The sequence below is a fragment of the Chrysochloris asiatica genome, unplaced genomic scaffold, assembly GCF_000296735.1.
Source record: "Chrysochloris asiatica unplaced genomic scaffold, ChrAsi1.0 scaffold00014, whole genome shotgun sequence".
In the NCBI taxonomy this organism is placed as follows: domain Eukaryota; kingdom Metazoa; phylum Chordata; class Mammalia; order Afrosoricida; family Chrysochloridae; genus Chrysochloris; species Chrysochloris asiatica.
In genome coordinates this window covers 6,983,806-7,005,780 of record NW_006408532.1, presented here as the reverse complement: position 1 = coordinate 7,005,780, position 21,975 = coordinate 6,983,806, and the positions used below count along the sequence as shown (strand labels likewise).

Sequence of the window (21,975 nt, the reverse complement as noted above, 5' to 3'; positions counted from 1 at the left end):
CAGTTGGCTGATTGTGTTGTTTAGTTCTTCTGTGTCTTTGTCAAGTTTCTTTCTGGTTGTTCTATCCATTTTTGAAAGTGGTGTATTAAAATCACCTGCAATTGTAGATTCATCTATTTCTTTCTTTAAATCTATTAGTGTTTGCTTTATATATTTTGGAGATCTTTCATTGGTAGCATAGATAATTTATTATGGTTATTTCATCTTGTTCAATTGTCCCTTTAATCATGAGATAATGTTCATCTTTATCTATTATGCCGTTTTTTGCCTTAAAGTTTATTTTATCAGAGATTAGTACTGCCACTCCTGTTCGTTTTTTATTGCAATTAGCTTGGTATATTTTTTTCCATCCTTTTACTTTTAATCTGTTTTTGTCTCTGTGTGTGAGATGTGTCTCTTGCAGACAGCATATTGAAGGATCTTGTTTTCTCATCCATTCTGCCAGTCTCCGTCTCTTTAACAGGTGCATTTAAACCATTTACATTCAGTGTAATTATCAATAGTATGGATTGTTTGTTTTTTTGTGGTGTTGCTGCTTTCTTTGTTCTGTGTGTCTTCCTTTGTTGAGTTCATACTTTTTGTGTTCTTTCTTGTGAGTTTCCTCATAGTTTTAGTGTTTCCATGTTCTTCTTGGATTTTCATTTTCTTTGTATGTTATGAAGTGTTCATTTTCTTTGAGGTTGCCTTATAGTCCATTAACTTTTCTCTCCATTTAGTGCAGTCTATTTTATCTTGTAATCTACCTGACCTTACCATCTGGGTCTCTGTTCCTATGTGTTTACCTTCTTTTACATTGTATTTGTTTTGATCATAGACTGACCTCCCAGATTCTCTGAGTTTGTTCTTATAGTTTTGTTGTCCTTGACTCTTCCTTCTGTTGACTTAATTCTGGTAGGTGCTGCCATGTATGTCAATCTCTGGTTGTTATCTGTTCTTGTTGGTTCTCAGTGCACAGAATTCCCTTTAGGATGTTTTGTAGTCAGGGTTGGTTTTGGCAAAATCTCTTAGCTTCTGTTTATCCTGGAATGTTTTGATTACACTGTTGTATTTGATAACTTTGCTGGATAAAAGATTCTTTCTTTCAGGGTTTTATATGTCTCCCCATTGCCTTCTTGCTTGCATGGTTTCTGCTGAGAGATCCAAGCTTAATCTGACTTGCTTGCCTTTGTATGTGACACTTCTGTTTTCCCTGGCTGCTTTCAGAAGTGTCTCCTTATCTTTGATTTTGGAGAGCTTGATTATGATATGTCTTGGTGCTTTTCTTTTGGGGTCTATCCTTCCTGAAGTTCGTTGAGCTTCTTGAATGTCTACCTTTTCACTTTTCAGGATGTTAGAGAAATTTTCTTCCAGCAGGTCTTCAACTATTTCCTCTGCAGACTTGTGTGATTCTTGTTCTGGAATGCCGATAATTCTTAAGTTATTCCTCTTCATGTTGTCCAACATGAATCTTAGACCTTCTTCAGATTTTATTATCCGTTTTTTCTGTTTGCTCTTCTCAGTGATATTGATTTTTTTTCCGGCTCACTGGTTCTGCCTTCCATCTCTATTCTACTCCTTTGCCCTTTCAGTGTATTGTCTATTTCTGATATTTTGTTATTGATCGTTTGGACCACTTTCTGTAGGTTTTTAATTGTTTCCAATGCTGTATCTATCTTATTTGATTGTTCCTGTAGCACTTTCCTGACTTCTTCCTTATTTTTCTCAACTCCATTGTAAAGTGTTTTGAAACATTTTATAATCATTTTTCTGAATTCTTTCTCAGGCATTTCCAAGGCCTGCCTTCCTTCCAGAATGGAGTCCAGGTCTACCTCTAGGTCATTTGTCTCAGACATTTTATCTTGTTCCTGGACATGTGCTGATATGGTCATCTGCTTTTTTTTTTTCTTTTTTTAAGGTTTTTATTGTGGATTGAGTGAAAGTTTACAGGGCACATCATCAGTTTCACATTCAACCATTCATATGACTTGTTTCATTATATTGATTATAATCCCCTCCATACATCATCAGTTAACAGTGTTTCTCTCTATCCTCTTTAGCTTTTTTTTGGAGGGGGGCGGGGGGAAACTTTGCCTTTTTGGAATTTACAGTCTCGGCTTTTAGGGAAGATTTTTACATTTGGTCATCTGCTTTTGCTTCTTGGACATGTTTAGTGTAGTCTTAATACTTAACTGAGTATGTGTTTTGGTATTTTTTATGCTTTCTGATTGCTTCCAGGTAGATGTGATCAGGATGTGAGCTTCCCTTCTCAATCTTCTTATTGCTTAACTCAGAGTAACTTTCATAGGCATTGTCTGTTTCCCTAGTATATGGCATTTGGTATTGGTTCTTGCCTGGGTTTTGGTGTTTTAGAGAATGTGATTGTAGCTTGGCTATGTGGCAGCAGTTGCTGACTCTTCTTGTATAATATATGAAAAGAAAGAGTCCTCCAAAGGCAGAAGGGATATGTATTGATTTTTAAACTGGGTTGTTTTATAGTAAAACAACACACATTACACAATATATTCTGGATACAAATCCTTGGTCAGATTTTATGTCAATGCAAATACTCTTCCCAAGTCTCTGTGGTCTGCTTATTCACTGGAGGATCTTAAGCAAAAGAGTGAACAAGATCCACACTCAGGCTCTGGGTGAAGAATGAGGGGAAGCTAAGGACACATGTTTAGGAGGTTATGCAATAATTCAGGTATAAAATGACATTAACTTAGGCAAGGTAGCAAGGGCAATGGGGTGAAAAGAGCCGACTCCAGATATGTTTTGAAGGTGGAGCTGACAGGATTTGCTGATGGATTTGACCTAGAATAAGAGGGACCCAAGGAGTCAAGTTTGGCTCAAATCATGAAAATAAGGAGTTGCCGTTTACTGGGAAGAGAAAAATGATGGGAGAAGCAGGCTTGAGAGGAAAATTAGTTTACTTTAAAGCATTTTAGGCACGTGATGCCTATTAGGCAGCCAAGTGAAGATACTGGGTTCGGAATTGGATTTATGAATCTGGAGTTAGTTCCAGGGACAAAATGAAGGTCATCTAAATAGAGATATTTAAAGTAATGGCTCTATGATTACTGTTGTTAAGTGCTGTCTGACTCATAGTGACCCTATATAGTGTTTTTGGGAGTAGCTGGTGGTTTGAACTGCTGACCTTGTGCTTAGCTGTCCAGTGCAGTATAAAGAGAGGGCTAAGACTGCCCTTTGGGGTCCTTCTACATTTAAGTCAGAAAGATGGGCCCTTTGGGGTCCTTCTACATTTAAGTCAGGAGCTATGAGGCTGAGAAAGAAGACAGAACACTTTCTAGAGTCCACAAGAAGATGGTGTCTCAAGCAGGAGAGAATGTGCAGCTATCTATGCTAAATACGGGCCCAATCAGAGGAGGGCTGAATTGCTGCCACACTCAACTCGGTGAGTTTGTCAAGAGAATCCAGAAATTTAACCTGTACACACACCATTAAAAAGGGAGCACCTCCAAGAAGCTGAGAAGGAATAATTGCTGAGATTGCTGAGGGGAAAAATAGATTCACCTAACATGCCCCCACACCACCAGGCCCAAATCATAAAAATCATGGTTCCGTCAGCCGCTTTGAAACAATTTTATTAGATGACTCTTTTAAATGACAACTTCCAATTTGTTCTTAATTTGCTCTTTGACAAATTCCAGTTATAGCTATATATATTTATAACAATTTTTGCATTGATCTTTGCATCCTATTAAAATGTCCTTATTAGGCCATACTGGTGGAATGGAAGTGCAACTGTGTTCAGTTGCAAGTTGACCAGCATGATCAAGTGGGGGCAGCAAAGGGCTGGCTGGGAGGGAAGGAGCCCACTTTACCAATGGGGATGAAGGCCAGATACCCGCTCTTCTAGCACCCCACCAATTCACCGCAAACCCACAGTGAGAAGTATACCTCACTGCTGTTTGGGTGAAATAATAAAATTCTCCCAGTCCAGGAAATGATATGGACTTCCACCTTCAATGTCCCTGGGATTTCTCCCAATCTTCCCAACCCTAATCCAACAGGCCTTCAGGCCCTCAGATACTGAGGTTTCCTGGGCTCACTTATGGGATGCACACACATAACTGGAAGCTCCCAAGTAGTGCAGGCCCAGCCCCGACTGCCAAAGACAAGCTACCTGCCCCACCCTTCTCTCCTTCCTTCTCTGCCTCCAGTTCCAAGAATTTCTTTGGACAGACATGACAAAACCGTGGGTAGTATGGGCTAGGTAGCTCCCATGGTTCCTTCTGTCCTTTTCTCTCCCTACCTCCACCATGCGGTGTCGAGAAGGTATAAATCAACCATGAACATAAATATGAATACAAAAAACTTGAAAATGACAAGCTATTAATTAAACACATCTATAAAAATAGTTAAGACATAACTCTGTTCAAATAAATACAAAATAAATAGGCTCCAAGCAGTGTGATATGTTGCATCAGTGGAATGTGAGGCTGGTCCCACTTTGCCCTAGTTGGGATTGGACATAAATCCCTTGGGGCTTCAGAAACAGACTTAATGCAGTCAGAATAGTCTACTCCCTCTGTCTTCTCTCTGGAAGCAAAAAATGTACACATTTGTCCAGCTTGTCTTTCTGAACAAAAACCCTTTTCCCAACAATATACAATTAAGGCCTTTAACACCTTTTTCTTCTCTCACTTGGGACAAAGACATGACTTGCCCTGAAACGATGCCCCGTCGCCCTCATGCCACTGAGCTGGGACAGCACATTTGGTGCAGAACTGGAGCCAGTCCTGACAGAGGCTAGAGCCAGCTCAGAGCGCCCACCATGAGACCCTAGGCAGAGAGCAAAGCCTCTGGACTCCTGCCCATGGCATGAGCCTTCCGGGACGCCATGTGCATGCACATGACACCCAGGGCCCATCTGCTCCAAGTTCAGAGGAGGGAGAGCATAAAAGCTACATTCCCCTTTGCCTGCACCACCAGCTCAGCATGGACACTGTAGGTCTGGGAAGTAATTGTGACATTTCACCACAGGATTGTGGGAGGGAGACAAGGAGAGGTAAGGAGTGTGGGTGAGTCGCTCTCCTCTTACTGTATTAGACAGCAGAGAGGAAGCAGAGTGGGCATGGGGAACACGCTCAGCAGGCCAGAGGGCAAAGGGCCTGGGCTGTGATGGTCTGGCTGCTAGGGCAACATGGAAGGACTAAGCTGGTTTCCAAGCTCTGCTATGTGGCAGGCACTAAAGGAATGTCCCTGTCCCTATGCACAAGAGCCTGGATCCTGCTGACCTGACCCCTAGACACCAAGGAATACCCACAGGTCTCCTCGGAAATCAAAATGAGGGTCAGCCGGGGTCAGCAGGACAAACCCAGCGGGCATGCCAACTCCCCCTCCCTTGTGGACACATCCCCGGGCTTCACAGCTTGGCTTCAGTCAGCTTAGTGTTGGCACATTCACAGAATGAGATGGCTCCATGTCCTGAGGCCACAAGTCCAGGGTCAGTGAGTCTGCCGGGAGGGCTGCCTTCTGTCCCGTCACCGTGACTGTACCCCCAGTGTGATCTTCAGGTTCTCATACACCACGTAGCTGATGCTCACAGCAGGGATCACCTTCATGAAGTTGGGGGCCAGCCCTCGGTACAGGCCAAAGGCCCCCTCAGTCCTCAGAATCTGTTTGAAGAGGCTGCTCATGGTCACTTCTGGGGCACCCTCAATGGAAGCTGCAATGAGAGGGGCCAGCCACCCATCAAATATCTTTCCTCAGCAACGCAACTCCCTAGGTCCCAGCTTGCCTCCTGGTGGGATGGGCCCCTAGGTATAGGCCCAGGACCAGTCTTACCTTGTGCCTGCATCCGGGTCCTGACCAGAGCCAGTGGGTAACTGGCCAGCTGTCCACAGGTGCTGGACATGGTGCCACAGGCCAAGAGCACAAACACACCGGGGTCCGCACTGTTTACAGCATAGCGCTGCAGCCAGGCATTCTTGAGCGTCTGGAAGGAGGGAGAAAGATAGCGTAAGGCAGTGGCTGGCTGGAGGGCAGCTTCCTGTGAACCGGGGACCTTACTGTCTGCATTTTGTCTTTTGTCAGTGGGGAGTGAGGATAAGGAAGAGGGAGTACTGGCCCTCCCCCATGCGCGCACATGAGAGAAACACACACACATACACATAGTGAGTTCGAGCTCTGTGGTATAGAGCTTGCTCAGGGGTCATTGTGTTTTGGAGATCTGCTCCTGAGGGACCTTGGGCAGGCGGTGTGACAGGAGGTCTCCTGCCAGAGTCATGCAGTAAACAAGAGTTTGTAAGGAGGCCCCAGATTGGTGGTGCTATGTAGTCAATCCACCTCAGTATCTACGCTGAGGGGAGGCAAGACTGTTTGGAGACAACGAATGGAAGAGGCTTGGGTGGGAGTGGGTTCTTAAGCTCTTCAGCTTGTCTAGGGCCTCACCTCATAGACAGCTAGATCAATCCCGGCATAGGGGATGATCCCCAGCATGTTGGGAACGTAGCCTTTGTAGAAGGCAGCCATCCCCTCCTTGGCCAGGATCTTCCTGGCACAGTCCAGCATGCCTGAGTACTGGCCTGTCTTCCTCAGGGCCATCCGGGTCTTCAGAACCTGCAGAACCAGATGGGGAGGACTAAGCACGGCCCACTCCTCACCCCCAGTCCCTGCTCTCACGGGCACAATCTTGACCCTAGTGACCCCTCACCTCCATGGGATAGATGCTGCTTTGGGCGATGGCACCTGCCAAGGACCCTGCCACCAGCCTCTCGTGAATCCTCAGAGTCTCCTGGTCACCACTGACAAGACGCTTGATCTAGAAAGGAAACAAGCACACAGATGTACCAGGGGACCAGAGCCCCTGTCCCCACGTGGCCTTTCTGACTCAGGTGGAAAGCTGGAAAGGACCTTATCTGTGACCTGGTGTCTCTGACGCATTTTATACTGCCCCCAAATAGAAGGAGCTGGTGGCAGAGTGGGGTCAGAACCAGATCTCCCATTTCCCGAGTCTCCTGGTTATAGCAACTCGCTCCCAGTTTCTGGGAAAATCCCTAGGGTGGGGACCTTGCCCTGGGGGATGCTCAGTAAGCAGTAGACAATGGGGATTCTTGTGGGGAGCCTCGTGCTCACCTGCTCATATGCCATGAATTTGATGGCTGACTCAGGGGCAATTTTGAGGACATTGATGCCATTGCCCCGCCAGAGTGATTTGGCCCCTCCTTCTCGAATCATCTGGGTGAATCCACCAACAATACACATGTTGTTACTGCGGGAGGCATGGACCTGGGTTGGGGGTAGGAGGAAGCAAAGCTGTCAGCGATAACGGGGTTCATCGCTGCCATGGTCTGGCAGAATGGTTCTTCTTACTCCAGATAACCGTCTGGGAAGGCTCTGTCTTCTGGTATTCTGAGGATGGACCCAGACAGTGAGACTCAAACATGACTGACTGGGGCTTATGTTTACCACACACCACACGGTGTGCAGACGCTGTGCCAAACACCTCCTCAAGGACCACATTTAAAAGAAAATCAATTGAGTTTTTTATTATGGAAAAGTATGTTCAAATGTAGAGAGAATTCTATAATGATCCTGTGAGGATTACTAAACCATGGCTACTCTAAATACCCTGTTGCCCCATCCATGCTGGGTTACTTTTAAGCAAGTCTCAGGCATTGCTACATCTCACCCGAGGACTGCTTTTACTCCCTACAATATTCCTAGGAATTCTGTTTTAAAAGAATCAAACCAGTTAGGTAATTTTTTTAAGTCCCTTAATTTCATCTCAGGAACAGAAGTCTTGGTGGTGAAGTGACTTGTCTAAGGTCACACAGCTGTGAAGTGAGCCCTGGGGTACAAATTCCCAAGTTTGCCTCCCTTGTTTCAATATAACATGAGGAGCTCACACAGAGCTATCAACAAAACTTCAGACCAAGGGAGGCCCAGGATGATTAAGCGGGAGGGAAAAACGCCTTTCCCAAGAAAGCTCCTGGCACACAAAGTGCCAAGGGGTGAGGGAGTGACTGGCTACTGTTCAGACAGACACCAAAGTCCAACAGAGCTTTCTTACGTAGGTTGATTTTGCAATCTGGCCCAACGTCAGCCTGGCTTATCTCTGTTCTGTGGATGTGGAGTCCAGTGCTCAGTCAAGGTAACGGGGCTGTTTCTAACTGGCATCTGGGTCAGGTGAGGACCTACTTACACCCATCCCCACTGTGAAGTCCTACAAGAATGGGCTTAAGGAAAGAGGTTCCTGCCATACCCCAGTTCCACTGGACTCACCTGTTCTAATCTCTGTAACCTGATGCCTGGCTTAAGTGCCACAGACAAAATTAGATCAGTATGTACAAAAGGCCACACGAACCTGTGTTATCCTTGTCCAAGCAATAATTCCCATTTATTAGATTAGAAAAGCGTGGGCCCACAGCCAAGGGAGGGGAAAACCCACCAACCAAGCCCATGATGGTCTGGGGTGCATTTCCTGACCTACCTGCATGAGCACCTTCAGTCTGTCCAGGGGAGCTGTGCAGCTTCTGGATACGGCCCCCGCCCCGCCTCCTGCCACAAGGTGTCTCCACCACATGCCCGTCTGTCTCTCCTCCACTGTGAACTCATCGGGGACCGTCAGATTCTCACCCACATCAAAGATCTGTGAGGAAGACCCACATAGGTAAAGGCACTGACTCAGGAGCAGACCCCTGACTGACACTTTCAGGAGAACTCTGGCAGCCTGACCGGCTCCACATCATTCTATCTACTGTCAAGAAGCCAAATAGATGGTAAGAAGGCCGAGGCCTCCAGGGAGGAAGCTGAGGGAGGGCCTTCCGCTTCACTTTGTAAAGGTGGGCTAAGCTCTTATCCCTGTTTTGGCCTTCAAGAGGCTCAGGTATAGAATCTGAGGACAGCAGGGAGATACATCTATTGTTATAAAATCATCTGACAGCCTTTTCAGTGCTTACAGAGGCATTTCAGCTGAAGATCAAGTCGGGAGAAAAGGCCTCTGAAACCTGATGTGTAACTAGATCCCGCTGGCAGAACATTATGTAAGTCCAAAGCAAATATGTCAGGGCTGTGGTGCCTGCATGACACCCGCTCTTCTGGGCGGCCTCCTTTGACCCCAGCAACATGGGCCAGCTGTTGTCCCTGAAGAGTCACTTAATGTCACTCAACCAAGATGCCAGGTGTCCTCTTAGGGCGAGACCCTGGCCAGGGCACTGTGGGTACAGATGAGGATGAGCCCACTGGCCTAGTCACCCAGAGCTGGCACTCCAAGGTAGATGAGAGAGACAGGGGGGATGAAGTGAGGACCAGTTAGAGGGATGTGCCAGGGGGTTTGTGGGCAGGAAGGTTGATGTGCCACACAGGTCTACGTTCGGAACATGGAACGACAGCTGACATGGGGTGAAAGTGCACTATGGGTGCCACTGTGGGGACACCTTCTTTTGCCAGAAAGATAAGTGACACCAAAAAGTGGGACAATGTGTGTGTGAGGGGGCCTAATAGCTTTACATATCTATCATTAGTTTATTTTACCCAACTCCTACCCCCTAAGAGGAAGGCTCATACTGCTTTATGAAAACAAGTATGGGGAGTGGGAAGTATTTGAACAGGAGCTTGAACAGGTAGCATGTGGGGACAGGTAGCATGTGGGGAACAGAGGGTTCAGGCCAGAGGGAAGCTTGTGTGCGTGGAATGTTCTGGCAGTTCAGGTTGGCCAGCATGTGGGGACCAGTGTAGAGGGATGACATGTGATGGAGAAAGCGTTCCTCGGCACCAGCAGGGCCCTCACCGTGGAATGCTTCCAATACAGGATGATCTCGGGGATGTTCTCAACAGGGTGCAGGAGGTGGTAGTCTCTCCACTCGTTCCAGTCGATGGTCATCGTGCCGTTCTTATCCATGCTGCAAGACAAATACACAGTCAGTCACCCATGTAAACATGCCAGGGTGCCGTCAGCTAACACCCCTATCTGTCAGCTACACGTCCCACCTGAAGGCAAGCCGAGGAAGCAGTGCCCCGGCTACCCCCGATGAGAGAAGGCCAGATGGCACCACACCCCACTTTGTACAAAAATGGTAATACGATGACCCACAGGAACCCCGATCTGGTCAGGAAGAAGGCAGTCACTTGGGTGACACGAATACTTACTAGGTGACAGGGCCCCAGAAATGGCCCGTTCGTATTCTGACAGACAGACAAAGGAGGATGCACAGGAGAGAGGAAAAATACAAATAAATGCTCAGAGCACATGTTAGTGAAGCAGGCACACACCCAAAGATACTGAGACAGCATGGCACAAGGACATGCTCCCGCCACAGTGACCTGACCCCAGGAAGTTGTACAAGAGGCTACAGGCCCTAGTACCAGCAAGGGGCACTAGCCAGCAACGGGGCTCAGAATTTGGGAAAGGCTTATCTAGGAGGGACAGTTCCTCTTAGATCTATTCCATACAATTCCCAGGTACAGCAACAACTCTACTATCCCACGGGACCCAGCTCACCAGGTAATGCAGGGAAACACGCTGGATTATATCAGTCAAACAGTCACCAGCTTCAAGAACGAAATCCACCTTAAAATGAGTGTCGCAAGCAGAGACCCTGGGTCTCCCCTTTCACCTACTTGAAATCCTCCCAACTAGCCTCATCTCTTCATGCACCACTGGGGAAAGGGGATGGGCACAGCATGCCAGGGGACTGGTGAGTCTTCAAATGAGAGCCCACCTCTAGGTCAGGGGAGGGGTTACTTATTCCTCCTTGCAAACCATAAGCAGGCAAAGTTCAGAGAAATGAGGCTGATACAACAAATGGCACCAAGAGTTAGTCCAGGATTCCTCCTTTAGTTACACTTTTGTTATACCAGATAGAGGCTAAACATTTACCTCTTGAGAATTTTCTCTGCCTGTTGCTCAGATATCTTGACGCCCAGGTCCCGCAGGGACTGCATGATCTCCTGAGCGTCGATGCGTCCTGTAACAACAAAGGCAGTGGCTGAAGAGCCGGTCCCACCAACAGTCCCAAGGCCAGGTCAGCTGGCAACTCTGGAAGGCAATGCTTACCATCGTTCTTTTTGTCTAAACTCTTAAACACCAGCCTCAGTTTCTTCTCATGATCTTGGAGATAATGTACAAACTCTTCAAAGTCTAGCTGCCCATCGAGGTCCTTGTCTCCCGCTTGTACAATTTTCTATAAAACAAAAATCAAGGGTTCATCCATGAGATCATGCATCAGTCTCTCCTTGTCCCTTATAGGACAACATTCTGTGCTAATCCATGAGCAGAGGAGGCCCCAATAACACAAGATGCTTCCCTTGCTCCAAACCCATTTCAGAGCCACCACTCACACCTCCAAGTGCTGGCCAGAACTCAAGCGAGCGCACACCTAGCTTCCCTCACATACAAAGAGAAAAGGGGGAGCTCCAGGGAGAAGACCTCAGACAAAGGCCAACTCTGGAGGTATTGGCACCTTCTCAGGACAAGTGTCTTGAGACCAGCTTGCTCAGCCAGGCAGGGTCATTTGCTTAGTCCCTCTGCAGAGCTGTCCCTAGCTGACAAGCCCAAATGTGGGAAGACCATGGAACACCAGATTCTAACAGGAACTCTACAGTTGACTTGACTTTTTTTTTAAAATCCCTAAAATGTGGCATTGATTCATGGAAAATCTAGTGTCCAGGATGAAGGTATAGGGCAAAGCTGGCTCTTGCCAATGCCTGCTTGGCAGAAACACTGCCAGGGAGAACTCTGGGGGCCGGGGCACTGCTCTTGGCCAAATGATGGCACTGCCAGTCCTGAACCTCAGGGAAGCGGGTGATATAAACAACGTCAGTTCTCTCTCAACCCAGCACTTAGTTTAGTTAGTGACCTTTAAGAGGGCCTGATCTTTGGCCTCTTTGTTCAGCAGTTGCAACCCATTTTGGATGCTTAGCAACTGGAATTTCTCTACAAAAGAGTATCCATTTACCATGCACTTACCATGTACCACAAGGAGCCCTGGTAGCGCAATGGGTCGAGAATTGGGCTGTTAATAGCAAGGTTGGCAGTACAAACCCACCAGCAACCCCAAGGAGAAACATGAGTCTATCTGCTCCCGTAAAGACTGAGTCTCAGAAATCCTATGTAGGGTTGTGATGAGTTGGGATTGAGTAGATGGCAGTGAGTACCACATATCATGGGATATCCAATTGTTTTCAGAAACCGATGAAGCCTCTCCAATATTTCTGGGAGGTGCTGTCACTTCCCCTGCTTTACAAGCGTAGAGGTTAAGAAATTTATCCAAGCTAGTGATGGAGCCTGTCAGAACTGAATTGCTTCTCTAGACCTCCTGCTGCCATCCTCAAGGTCACCAGTGGGTTAATTCAACCCAGCCAACAGCCTGAATCATGCCAAAACTAGAACTGAGAATCTCCTAAGGAAAATGAGCATAGTCTTCCTATGTCCCTGATACCCACAATGAGCTCAGCCACTAGAAGTGCTGAGAGCAAGCAGGCCTGGACAGATGCCCCGTGACCTCTCATGATTTAAAAGCATACTGCACAGGGTGTGGATGGAAGGCTGGACAGATGTTAGTACATAGTTTATCTGCTATCTGGAGTTATAGTAACTTCCTGTAGACACTCGTGCTCTCAGCCAAGAGTGATACAAACCATCACTCCAGATTTATGGCAGGATTGGAAATAGAATCTGCATTCCATTTGGGGAGGAGGTGAAGTTATGTGTGAAGCCCTTTGATCTCTGTCTGCTGGCTGCTCTGCCACTGAGGTGATCTGTCCACACAACCCAATGATGTACCCAGTGCAGCTCATCTCAGAATACTCTCAAAGTTCCTACTGCTACCTCAAAAACCACTCGATCTTCTGTCTCCTTTCTGGGACGTGCAGGTCACATTTTCAACTGCCACCATAAGCACTGGAGAAAGCACGGAGCTCTAACAAAATAGCAGCAGGTAATCCCCCTCCCCCAGACTGTATATGGATCAGTTTCCCCATCTCTAAAACGATAAGGATCCCTGGCGCTTCCCTGCTAGAAAGAGATGTCCAAGAGACATGTCTAGATCATGTGAGGGCTCCCTTTCCAGCCCTCAAGAAAGCATGGCCATCTCTAAGGTTCTTCCCTTGGCCTCTAGGCTCAGGGCAATAATAGCCTGACAGCAGCTGGACCTTTCCCTGACTCAGACCCCATCCTAGCCAATGGGTTGGCTTCTCAGGAAAACCCTGCAACAAGGAGATTCTTTTGAGAAATTCCATTTCCCACAAGTGCCTCCTCTATAATTCCAGACCCCCTTGCAGTCACATGAAAGCCAGTCATTCCTGTAATACCGAGCTTCTGCCAGACGCCACCGCACAGCCCCGGGGAGGAGAAACATCCAAATTTCTGACATTCTTTCCTCTTGGAGGGGGGGGGCCATTTCATACATTAACAACCCTAATACCATTCATCCATTCATTCAGCAAACACTGTTTCAGTACCAGACGGCCGTGACTTCTGGATGTGGTCCCCTGTACAGGTACCTGTTTCCACTGGCGGTAGGTAGAAAACTCCTGGGAAGGGATAAAGACACTGAGTTTGAAAATGGACTTCAGTTCAGCAGGAAGTCCCTTGGACTCGAAGTACTGGAACTCGGTCTGGGCCTCCCCGATGAATGGCACATAAAGGCATAGGCAGAGCATGCTGGTGAGGAAGTGGGGTGCTTGGCTTGGCTACCACCAAGAGAGCAAGTTCTGGCAGCGTGAAGAGCAGGAAATGCTGCCTGTGCCGGGGAAACTTGAACAAGACATGCTGGGACTCATCTGCCATTGGCTGCTTAAGCCCTGCCCTTTTACTTAATTGAAAAAGAAAAAAAAAAGTTCCACCTACTGTAGTTCCTTGCCAACCACCAATGGAGACAGACCCCTGCCTAGAAGAGCAGCAGGAGATTGCTCAAGCGCTAAGTAAAGACCAAAATTGACGTCATCTGCTCCTACTGTTAACTCTTAGGAGACAAACTGAGCACTCTGCCCTGCCTGGATTATTAGAGCCAAACAAACCTTCTCCCTCTTGTCACCAACGAAGCACTCCAAATTAACAAACAGATGATAAAATTTTTACACAAGGTCCCCAAATGCGTCACACTAAATACAACAGTTTTCTCCTCGTAGTAAATCATTCTTAACAGAGAAAATACTGGCTGTAGAAAGAATCAATGTCCACTGAAAACAGGTCTGGTTTGGCTGTGAAGACAAGAATCTGAGGGAGTGTCTGAAGAGTCAGGTCCCAGCCTCCTGGAGAGAGAACTCCATCCTGCAAAGGGTCCTGCTGCCTCTGGGACTCATGACCGTGGCCACATACACTCTTCCAGGCACAGTTCCAGAGAAGGCCCCAGCTCCTGGCAATCTTCTCAGACCTCTCTGCTATCTGAACACCTCACAGTCAACCTCTTCCACTGAAGGACTCGCCAAGGCTCAACAGACTGTAGGCCCAAAGAGCTGACATAATGGGGGTGAGAAGAGGATGGTGTAGCATCTAAAGGTCTTTGTGCTGAAGGACTTCTCAGAAACACCAACCTGGGTCGGTCAGTGAGGGCCTCACACAGCTAAACCCGAACCAAACTATGAGCCGATTTTCACAGCAACCCCATGTGGGCAGCACATAAAATCTACAGATTTCATCTTCAAAGCCCATTTCCATTCAGAACACGTGAACATTGTGTTCTCATAGCTTTTTTTATCTAGAACTGTCCTGTTCAATACTAATTTATATATCAGTTAATTAAAATTAAACAAAAGTAAAAATTTAGATCTTCAGTTGCTGGCTACATTTCAAGTGCTCAATGGCCACGTGTAGTCACTGAACATCTCACCACTTTAGAAAGTTCTACTGGGCCGACTGACAAGGAGCTCTGGTAGCGTAGTGGTTACGAATTGGGCTGCGAACCTTAAGGTCAGCAGTTTGAAACTACCAGCCGCTCCACGGGAGAAGGATGAGGTTTTTCTGCTCCCGTAAAGATTTACAGCCTCAGAAACCCTGTACAGGGTCGGTATGGGTCGGAACCAACTCAAAGGCACTTAACAAGAACTGTGCCGATAGGGCCATAGAATCCCTTTTAAGTGAGGGTGAGAGAAAATCTCAGTCCTCTGTGTTCCAATGAAGGGATTTTCAAGATTCTGTCATGACTTGAGAGGATGTTTTCCAGCCTACCCTGTGTTTTCTATTTCATTCCTTCCCCATAGAGATTGGTGCAGAACACGGGCTGTGGAGGAAGAGTCCACATCACCAAGATGAGAAAGGAATCTGCCTCTTATTCTTTTACAGCATGCCACTTCCTAATATAGACTACATTTTCTCAATACCAGGATGGATACAAATGCATGGTTATAATTTGGGGTTAGCAAGTATCAAAATGGCAAAAATTGACTGAATAATTTAAGTTATTCAACTGGATATGCTCATTTTCCAATAAAGTTTTCAAATAAGTTTGGTAAACATAACTGTACCATTTGGTTTTTAATGATATATTTACAAAACAAATATAAGAGATCTGAAAATGATACTAAGTTAAAAGCAAACTCATTCTGTATTGTAAGGACAAGCTGCTATCCAAAGAGAGCAGTTTGGTTTCTAGAAAAGCAGACTGGGATCTCTTGGATTAGAGTAAAGTACATTACTCTACAGAGACCAGCAGTGTTGGTCAGGAAATGCGTTCCGAAAGGTTCAGCATGTACCCGTCAAGATGTGACCTTCATTCAATTCTCACACTAGTTTTTTAAAAAGGATTCTAATTTCTTTTTGTTTTGCTGCTCTGATCAAGTCCCACAGAATGTCTCCATTGGACAAACCTAAACCGGTGTTTGCGCATTTATTTTAAGGCACCCATCATTCTGAGTTCCACAGATAATTCAGAACTCCATTTTCACACAGAAAATGGGAATTCCTCTAAAGTGAGGGTTCTCTATCTCTGGAATTGCACACAGTAGGGCAAAGAGGCTTTGGATAGCATCCTCTTCATCTCTGAGCTGAGCAAACAGGCTTGTAGGGATGACCTTGATTTGCTCAAAGTCTGTCAGCGCAGGGCTGAGCCACATGATATTCAGGGCAGGGCTCTTGTTACAACATCCACTTACATCAGCACCAAGGACCTAGATTCCCCCAAGGAGATTTTAATATTTAGATTCCAACAAAATGCCTGATACCAAGAATTACACTAAGCAATCAACACCTCATATAATGATGAACTTCAAAAAGTTTGTGGGAAAATTCCATTGTCTTTTAATTCCGTTTTCCCATGAACCTTTTGAAGCCCACACGTCTGTATGAGGGAAAGGTGCAACCCGAGCCTTAGCTAAAAACCCAGCAAAGAACCTATTCTTGTTACAGTGTCTGAACTCTTATGGGAAAAGTACAATAAGGAAGATGACAAAAGCAGGGCTCATGTTCCACTCCTGACGTTTCACACCAGCTGACTGCTCTCTGAGATCTTGATACAACATCTCTCTCTTTCCTTATTCTAATTCTGTGACCCAGATCTACTTTAGTTCTTCTCCTGAGATCTATTACTAGAACAGCTAGTGTTCAGAAAGGACAGTAATTCTAGATCCCCTAGAATGCAGTGGTTTCACTTAATCTCGAAAGTACCAGCAGTTCCTCTCATGAGCATCTTACCGTCAAACCTGCTATTGCTACTACCATAAGCTTTCCTTGTTCTACCACTCTGTTACATGCCAAAAAAGCAGGTGTTTCCTGAAAATGCCAGAAGAGCATGAGTAAGAAGAGGGCAGCTACAGTGCCTTTGGGAGTGTATGTAGCATTAGGTCATAAAGCATTCCCCCACCTCCTCTGCAATGACTCAGACCCAGCCAGAAATATTAATATGTGAAGGAGCCTTGCCAACATCCGGTTGTTCAAGTCCCACCCATTTGTCAGGCTCCCAAACTTCATTGGCTGTTGTGGCCAGGAGTGTCATTTGAAGATCAGGTTGCCATGACAGCCCTTTGGAGCTGGTTTCCAATGAAACCTGCCTACACTTGGCAATTAGATACACAATGAACAAAATTCTCTGAGTTTCTGAGAAGACAGCCCCTCAGGATTTGAAAGCTTGAATGCCGCTGAGGGCACCTCCTACTCCGGAGTAATGGCTTTCTTTCCCAACTGCAGATTAACTGCAAGACAAAGATAAAGAGAAAGACTGGAACAGTTCCTAGAATCAAGCTCACAGGAACTGGACTCGCTAGCAGACATCTTTAAGCAGGGGAAGTGGGAGCAAAACAAAGTAGTGTTTGTGGGAAACTGAGATGCCTGAGAACCAGAATGAGCTTTTGTGTGAGGTTTCCATGGTATCTGAACACCTCTTCTGGAGAGAAATGGTGAGACCAGGCCAGGTCACCTAGTGATCAAAACCTCAATCACCCTAGAGAATGTCCTGGAAAAGGATGCTTGCTGTATATATTCTCCTACCACCCAAATCTTAGTTTATCTTCTTGTAAAGAGCTCACACTGCCTTCTTTCACGCTTTAAACCACCCTGCCTTGTTTGTTGTTGTTGTTATGTACCATGAAAGCCTCATCTTTCTCTCGCAGAAGAGCTGTTAGTTTCAAACTGCTGACTGTGAGGTTAGCAGCCTGATCTGTAACCACTACACTACCAGAGCTCCCTAACCTGCCTTGCTTGTTGTTGTTATGTGCCGTGGAGTTGGTTCCGACTCATAGCGACCCTATACAGGGTTTCTGAGGCTGTCAATCTTTACAGGAGCAGAAAGCCTCATCTTTCTCCCGCGGAACAGCTGGTAGTTTCGAACTGCTGACCTTACGGCTTGCAGCCCGATTCATAACCACTATGCTACCAGAGCTCCTTATACTTAGGTGATTAAAAATCCAAATTGAAATCAGTAGGACTCCTCATTCCCCCACCCCTGGAAGCTTGCTGATTCCTCTTCCTTTTGGGGACCAGAGTCAAGGAACCTGTGGGTCTCAGGTTCAGTCCCCTGTCTACCCTCCAACAGCTTCTTGATTCTGCAGTCCAGGAACTTAACTGTTCAGGACAGAAACTCCTAATGTGGAGCAACCCCTGGGAGCTGGATCTGAGAAATGGGACAGTTAATTATTAAACTCAAAAAGTAGCTGATTTTAGACAGCCAGTCAGTTGAGGGCATAAGGCAAGCAGATCTATAGATAAGGTTTGACCACCATTTCTTGTATCTTTCTAATTTGGACCCTGTCTAAAGCAATAAAAGGTTGACACTCTCTCACTCTCTATTAACACAGTAAGAACGCACACCTCAGGCCTCAGGTGGGCTCTGTAAGACCCCTGACAACCAGAAGGAGACATCACAAACCAAGGTGTCTCCTTAATACCCGCTACCAAAGTTGAAGCACCAAAGTCCCTCCCTATTAGGAACGGAAACAGGAAATTTTATTTTTTAAATGTAACAGTTCAGTTCCACAGACATTTTTTAGTATCTACTATGTCGCTATGGGTCGGAACCAACTCGACGGCACTTAACAACAACAACAACTATGTTACAGACACAAGGCAGGATCTCTTTTCCTTGCCAGTTGATTTTCATCCTGAGATGGGAGAAAAGATTCATAATCGTCAAAGCTCAAGTGGCAGACAAGGTCACTCCTGCTGTAGCTCAGCCAATCTCACTTCCGACCCCAGAACGCAACGAGTCACCGTCAAAATTGCTTTCTTAAGGGCAAGTAAGGCAGTACAAGGCAAAGTGCTAGACATATTTGTAGTCAAATCTCAGCTCTATCGCTCCTTAAATGCTTTAACCTGGGCAAACTGTTTAACCTCTCTGAACCCCAGTTCCCTTATCTAGGAAATGGGAGTACTAGACTTACCTTGGCTCTAGTGAGGATTAGATGGGAAAGCCCACACGAAGGGATGGACAGAAGCCCTGGAGCTCAGCACAGGTTATGGTCATTCTGGGAGGGGCACCAGCCTCCATATTCTTCTAACTCCATCCCTCCCTTGTCTTCTTCCCAGGTCTTCTGCAGGGCCCAGCAAGGGGAGTCTGACCTTCAGGACTCACAGACAGACGCTCCCTCCACCTCCACCCGCACTCCAATCAGCTCTAGGCAACTAGCTTCAACTTTTAAGGCAACTCCATTGCCATTTTAGGACTCCTGGTATGGCACTGTAGGATCAGCACTGGATTGCAAACCACAAGGTCGGCAGTTTAAACCCACCAGCTACTCCTTGGAAACCCTATACAGGGTCACTATGAGTCAGAATCGACGCGACAGCACTGAACAATGGCTTGGCCTTCCCTACAGTTTAAAGTTAGTCCTGTACTTTCAAATGGATTCCTGAGGCCACATTGACAAATTCTAAGGTAAATTTATTGAATACAACCTTCCTTTCCTCACTGGCTACACTGGGGTGGTCATAAAACAGGATAACAAAGCTTTATAGAGATCACAGAAAGAGGTTGTGCGTCTCTCCTACCCCCAATTCTAAAGTGATTTATTGAAAAGTCCTCCCTTCTTCCCCATACCCCGGTTTTTCCAGGAAAACCGATCCCAAACCAGCCCCTAAACTAGAAAGTCCTCTTGAGGGCGCCATTACCTTAGGAAACTGCTCAGCAGGTCCGACCACCAGTAAAATGGTGGGACTCTTGTCCGTGGCTTCAGCCCTTCCGTTTTGTTTCCCCAAAAAGCTTGACACCTGGTCTCCTTGAGCAGGTGCTGGGGTGCCTCTGACTTCATTATCTGTCCCCTCTCTGGAGCCTTGGCACCCAGCCCTAGGGAAGAAGCTAGACAGAAAATGCCACAGCATCTGCAGCATCACGGCTCCCTCCAAATGCCGCCGGTGGTGACTGTTCACTTGGAGGAGGGATGTGACCACAATACCAATGGTCTCAGGCTGCCCAGCTGTTTGGATGTCTAGCCTGGAGTGTTCTAAGGCTAGAAACTCTGCACGCGAAGGTTGTTGCCTGCTCTTTCAAATTTGCTAGCACCACAGTCGTGCCTGGTCGAGAAGCAGCTCCCTCAGGAGCCTTGCTGGGTAGCTGGCAACAAGAAGAGAGCAGCTGCAACTTCTTCAGTAAAACCCACTTTCTGCAGGTGGATGATGAGCAAATGTTTGGCTTTTTTAAAAAGGGGAGGAGGAGGTAGGGAGAAGTAATAGCCAAACAGATGTCTCTGAAGCAGCAGCAACTTCCAGCTCCCAATTATTCAGCTGTCCTCGCTCAACTGATGATCATTAGCCAGGCGGAGGACCCAAGCATCCAAGCTGCATTCTCACTGCAGCAGGGCCTGGCCAATCATCTCTGCCGACATTACTGTGTTCATTATTCCAACCGGCAGCATCCCTCCAATCACAGGCGTACACAGCCCGATGGTTTCCTGCAGGCAGTTGGGGATTCTGCAGGGAGGTGCAGACTCCAGGAAGCCACCCTGGGGCTGGCTCCTCTGCTGGGAGACCAGACTTCTTACTCCCCACCTGGGCAGCTTCTGGCTTTCATTCACCACCAAGGATAATAAAATCATGAGTCTTTGGCAACATTCGGAAGACATCTACCAACACCTCTTTCCTTGTGCCATTATCCAATTTTCTCCAACCATGCTGGCTACATCATACATAGCTCCTGCTTTTCCTGTATCTATATAGTGAGCTTTAGAATGTAAGCTTCTTCTACGAAAGGCCCAAGTCCTTTCCATCTTTATTACCTAGACCCAAGCTGTGGTTAGGTCTTTATAGATTTAGTGAGTAAAACAATTGTGAATACAAAGAAAATTAATCTTTGGTCATCTGTTTAATTCACTAGCAGACAGTCACAGTGACCAATGGTCAGAACACACATCTCCCACAAAAATGACCTTTTGATAATGTTCATAAACATTATTTCAAAAACACAAGCATGAAAAAAGTTGAATAATAAACATATTGGGAGGGCACAGGGAAACTATACTCTCTCACAGATAGCTGAAAAGTATAAAACAGTTCATCCTCTCCAGGGAGCAAAATTTCAAAACACATATCCTTTGACACAGCAATTTCATGTTTAGGAATTTGTCCTGCAGATATTTGCACATATGGGAAATCACATAGGTGTAATATAAAGATATTCTCTGAAGCCTTATTTATAACACAAGTTTAGAAATAACCTGCAGTTCTTTAAAAGAAGGGGTATATAAATTGTGGCACACTCGTACAACAGAACCCTATGAGCAATGGAACACTATTTAGCTATTATACAAGGTTACTGAATAACTTCAAAATAACAAACGAAAAAAGTACAGAAGATTCCAAGCATGTCTACAGGAAGATTATCTCTACAAGGGCATACCAAAACTGAAGAGAGGGTTTGCTGCAGGAATAAAAGGGTCAATTAATCAAGAGGCCATATAATCCTAAATGTTTTTTGCTCCTAATTACAGAGCTTCAAAATATATAAAGCAGGCAGCAATGAAGAAATGGGCTGAGTTCAACCACAGTACATTGACTCCCATTGACCTGGAGATGAGAAAGAGAAGAGCAAAGGCTGGTGAGGTGAGGCCTGGGGACACTTGAGCCCATGGACAAGGACATAGCCACAGAGGGCTAGAGCTGAGAGTGAAGCATCTAGCTGATATGAAGTAAAGGGAGATGCACAAGAACATCCAAACTTGCAGAGAGTACCTATTTGACCTATCCTCGATGGCTTGATAATCAGAACTCGACTAGAAGATTACCAAAAAAATTTTAAAAAATTTTTTGATAAAGGAAACAAGGGTAAATGCTACAATTTGACGAACCTGATCTATACGCATGGAGGTTGTTGTTGTTGTTAGGTGCCATCGAGTCGGTACCTACTCATAGTGACTTTATGCACAGCAGAATGAAACACTGCCCAATCCTAGGCCAACATCACTATCATTGCCATGCTTGAGCCCATTGATGCTTCCATGTTGCCAATCCATCTCGCTGGGGGTCTTCCTCTTTTTCTCTGACCCTCCACCCTACCACATGTCCGAAGTATGAGAGACGAAGATTGTCCATCTTGGACTCCAAGGAGCCCTCTGGCTGCACTTCTTCCAACACAGATCTGTTTGTTCTTTTGACAGTCCATGGTACTT

The 21,975-nt window shown here is 46.1% G+C and overlaps 1 protein-coding gene across 5 annotated transcripts in view; it reads right to left on the bottom strand.

The window, feature by feature from the left end:
• Positions 1-5,367: 5,367 nt before the first annotated feature.
• SLC25A25 (solute carrier family 25 (mitochondrial carrier; phosphate carrier), member 25) overlaps positions 5,368-21,975 on the bottom strand; it is a 39,323-nt gene continuing 22,715 nt past the window's right edge. Inside the window, exons 1-11 of one of the 5 annotated variants that reach the window (XM_006834809.1) lie at positions 19,484-20,105; positions 11,003-11,129; positions 10,826-10,913; positions 10,096-10,131; positions 9,737-9,848; positions 8,438-8,596; positions 7,081-7,233; positions 6,659-6,766; positions 6,397-6,564; positions 5,791-5,941; positions 5,487-5,671 (exon numbers count right to left, since the gene is read on the bottom strand). In XM_006834809.1, coding sequence (XP_006834872.1) covers positions 5,487-5,671; positions 5,791-5,941; positions 6,397-6,564; positions 6,659-6,766; positions 7,081-7,233; positions 8,438-8,596; positions 9,737-9,848; positions 10,096-10,131; positions 10,826-10,913; positions 11,003-11,129; positions 19,484-19,702 — 1,506 coding nt within the window. In that variant the 5' untranslated portion in view covers positions 19,703-20,105. Of the gene's footprint in view, positions 5,672-5,790; positions 5,942-6,396; positions 6,565-6,658; positions 6,767-7,080; positions 7,234-8,437; positions 8,597-9,736; positions 9,849-10,095; positions 10,132-10,825; positions 10,914-11,002; positions 11,130-13,449; positions 13,713-19,483; positions 20,106-21,975 lie in introns of those variants that run through there. The other 4 variants (XM_006834812.1, XM_006834808.1, XM_006834811.1 and 1 more) reach the window with 4 other exon arrangements.